The following is a 2500-nucleotide window of genomic DNA, read 5'->3' as shown; positions in this document are numbered from 1 at the left end:
ACACACACACACACACAGCGGGTGGGGCAAGGGCCAGGCAAGCCCTCGCATCTCCACACCCGGACGCGGGCAGGAGCCGGCACGGCACATTCAATGTGCAAGGCCTCCGCAGGCGTGGCGAGGGCGGCGGCGGCGCTGCGCGCCTTAGCGCACGTTGGCGGGGACGTGCTCGAGACGCCGAACTTGGTTGAGCAGGCGGCGCTGGACGTATTGGGCGACGCGAGAACGGCGGGCTCGTTCCTGACGCACTGTTTTGCATAGAGATAGACACCGCGCACGGAGAGAGAGACAGTCCGATTGACCATGTCACCCAGTGGGTTGGTGACTTCGTGTGTGATCACACCCCGGCATCATTTATACAGTACAGTCCTACAGTTTCTTACAACGCACTTTCAACGATCTTGCTTTACGAACGATCTTACACTACTATGTACTAACGATTTTGCTGTACGGCTCTACTTCTATACTGTCTGCGGTCCGGCGCCCTCGCCGTCAGTCCGTGTGTGTGTGTGTGCGTTTCCGGACTCGTCGCGCGCGCGTTTCGAAGCGACATTTTCCTTTGCCCGAGCGAGAGCCCTGAACACGACGTCTTTGGTTGTGGCAACGTCGGCGGCGGCGGCGGTAATGGCGTCGCGGCGCAAGATCTGCAGTTGGAAGCCGTTCTTGTCCTCGACGACCTTGTTGATGATCTTGGCGCCCTGAGTGACGACGTTGTACTCGGCGTCCGTGACGCAGAAGCCGGGGCCACTGCCAAAGAGCACGATGGTGCCTCTTGGCTTGCGCCCGCTCTGCGTCGCCTCGAGCTCACAGTACTCGGCCAGCTGTGCGACTGCGGTCGTCCAGTTGCGCACGTCCTTGAGCTCGATCGTGTGTGACTGCTCAGCGTCGTGGTAGTCGCGGTACAAGCGGAAACCGTAGTCACGGTGCAGCGGGAATTGTCGGCCGGAGACCAGGTACCTCCCGTCCTCGAGCAGGATGCTGCCCGGGATGGACCCGTCGCCGAACTTGTCTGCGCCAAAGCCGAACAGCCCCCCGCGGCCAGCTCCTTCTGCCCGTCCGAGCCGCCGCGAACCAGCGCCACCAGAGGCGGGATACCCCCCGCCTGCGCAATCGCCACCTGGTTGTCGGCGTTCTTGAAAGCGAGGTTCCACAGCGCCGCCGCGGCATGCTCCTTCTGCCCGTCCGAGCCGCCGCTCGTCTCTTTATGCCCCTTCCCGTACCGCGCAGCGCACCCCTCCAGCTCCTCCCGGAAGAGAGGGATGGCGTCGCCGAGCCTGCCCTGCTTCTGCAGCAGCGCGCCAAGGTTGAAGATCGAGGTGAGCGTGCTCGGGTGCTGGTCGCCGAGCGTCTCTCGCCTCGCCGCCAGCGCCTCGCGACAAAGCGCCTCCGCGCCGTCCAGGTCGCCCTTTTGTTGATCGAGGTGAGCGTGTTCGGGTGACGGTCGCCGAACGTCTCTCGCTGCCCCTCCAGCGCCTCGCGGTACAGCGCCTCCGCGCCGTCCAGGTCGCCCTGGTGCTTCAGCAGCCGACCGAGGTTGCTGATCGAGATGAGCGTGTCCGGGTGCCGGTCGCCGAGGGTCTCTCGCTTCGCCTGCAGCGCCTCGCGGTACAGCGCCTCCGCGCCGTCCAGGTCGCCCTTGGCGTGCAGCAGCCCGCCGAGGTTGTTGATCGAGCCGAGCGTGCTCGGGTGCCGGTCGCCGAGCGCGGTTACTGGACCGTCACGTGTTCAACGACGTTGAACAGTGTTCAACCACGGCGCTGTTCACAGCGCGCGCGGACGGCCGTTCTGCGAGTCCAGCTCCGCTGGACTTTTGTAAAGCATGCTTGTGGCAAGTTATAGACGCTAGTATCGACCTCAGAGACCCAAACCCGAATTAATAATTAAGGCTCAAAGTATGGTTGAACAACCGTTGAACAAACAGGTTGAACAACGATATCCGACTAGTGCGACCGCTAGACGGCGGTCTCCGCCGGCCCCAAGGCTGCCCAGCCCCAGTACCACACCGGCCACGTAGACCGTAGCGCTGGAGTTGGTCAGTGAGGCACTAGACGGGCTACGGAACCATGCGCGCGCCGGCCGGATAGGCTGCGCGCAGGGGCCGCGCCGCCTCGATTTCGCATCTCCGCTCCGCGGCCGACTGAGGGGCCAGCTCGCCCGGCGACAAGCCCAGCCATCGCCCAGCGCCCCGTATCGACGGAGGGCACGCAAAAAACCCGCACCTACGACTAGGGTGAGCCCGTGAGGGCGTCGGTGTCGGCCGCGGGCGGGCTGCGAGGAGGGCGCGGGTGGGAGCATGGGAGATGCACCACCGCTCGACGAAGACGCGCCCGACGAAGCCCTGCTTGCGGAGGATGGTCGATCCTCACCTACTAGCGTCGGGCGTGTGCGAAAAAGAGCGCAAATCGGAGCTCAACTCGCGCGCGGCTGGGAAAGGAGGTGTGGCACCCCTCCGAAGGCGCCTCGCGAGGAGCTGCTGCTGCCTCCAAACGCGCTCGGGCAG

The 2500-nt window shown here is 64.6% G+C and overlaps 3 protein-coding genes across 3 annotated transcripts in view; 1 reads left to right on the top strand and 2 right to left on the bottom strand.

Moving 5' to 3' along the window:
* Window positions 1-386, top strand: part of EMIHUDRAFT_446346 (hypothetical protein) — a 1663-nt gene extending 1277 nt beyond the window's left edge. Inside the window, exon 8 of the mRNA XM_005760836.1 lies at window positions 113-386. Coding sequence (XP_005760893.1) covers window positions 113-261 — 149 coding nt within the window. The 3' untranslated portion in view covers window positions 262-386. The remainder of the gene's footprint in view (window positions 1-112) is intronic.
* A 75-nt stretch (window positions 387-461) lies between these two features.
* On the bottom strand, window positions 462-1369 carry EMIHUDRAFT_120894 (hypothetical protein; the record flags this gene model as incomplete). The annotated part of the gene is made up of 2 exons (XM_005760835.1): window positions 462-957; window positions 1233-1369. Coding segments are annotated over 2 exons (633 nt in total), but the record flags the coding sequence as incomplete, so codon positions are not given.
* Window positions 1370-1410: 41 nt separating this feature from the next.
* On the bottom strand, window positions 1411-1701 carry EMIHUDRAFT_49584 (hypothetical protein; the record flags this gene model as incomplete). Its single annotated transcript, XM_005760834.1, has 1 exon — window positions 1411-1701. A coding segment is annotated over one exon (291 nt), but the record flags the coding sequence as incomplete, so codon positions are not given.
* Window positions 1702-2500: the final 799 nt, after the last annotated feature.

This window comes from Emiliania huxleyi (genome assembly GCF_000372725.1).
Source record: "Emiliania huxleyi CCMP1516 unplaced genomic scaffold EMIHUscaffold_736, whole genome shotgun sequence".
In the NCBI taxonomy this organism is placed as follows: Eukaryota; Haptophyta; order Isochrysidales; family Noelaerhabdaceae; genus Emiliania; species Emiliania huxleyi.
Note: the sequence above shows the minus strand (reverse complement) of the source record. Positions and strands in the feature narration are given on the sequence as shown.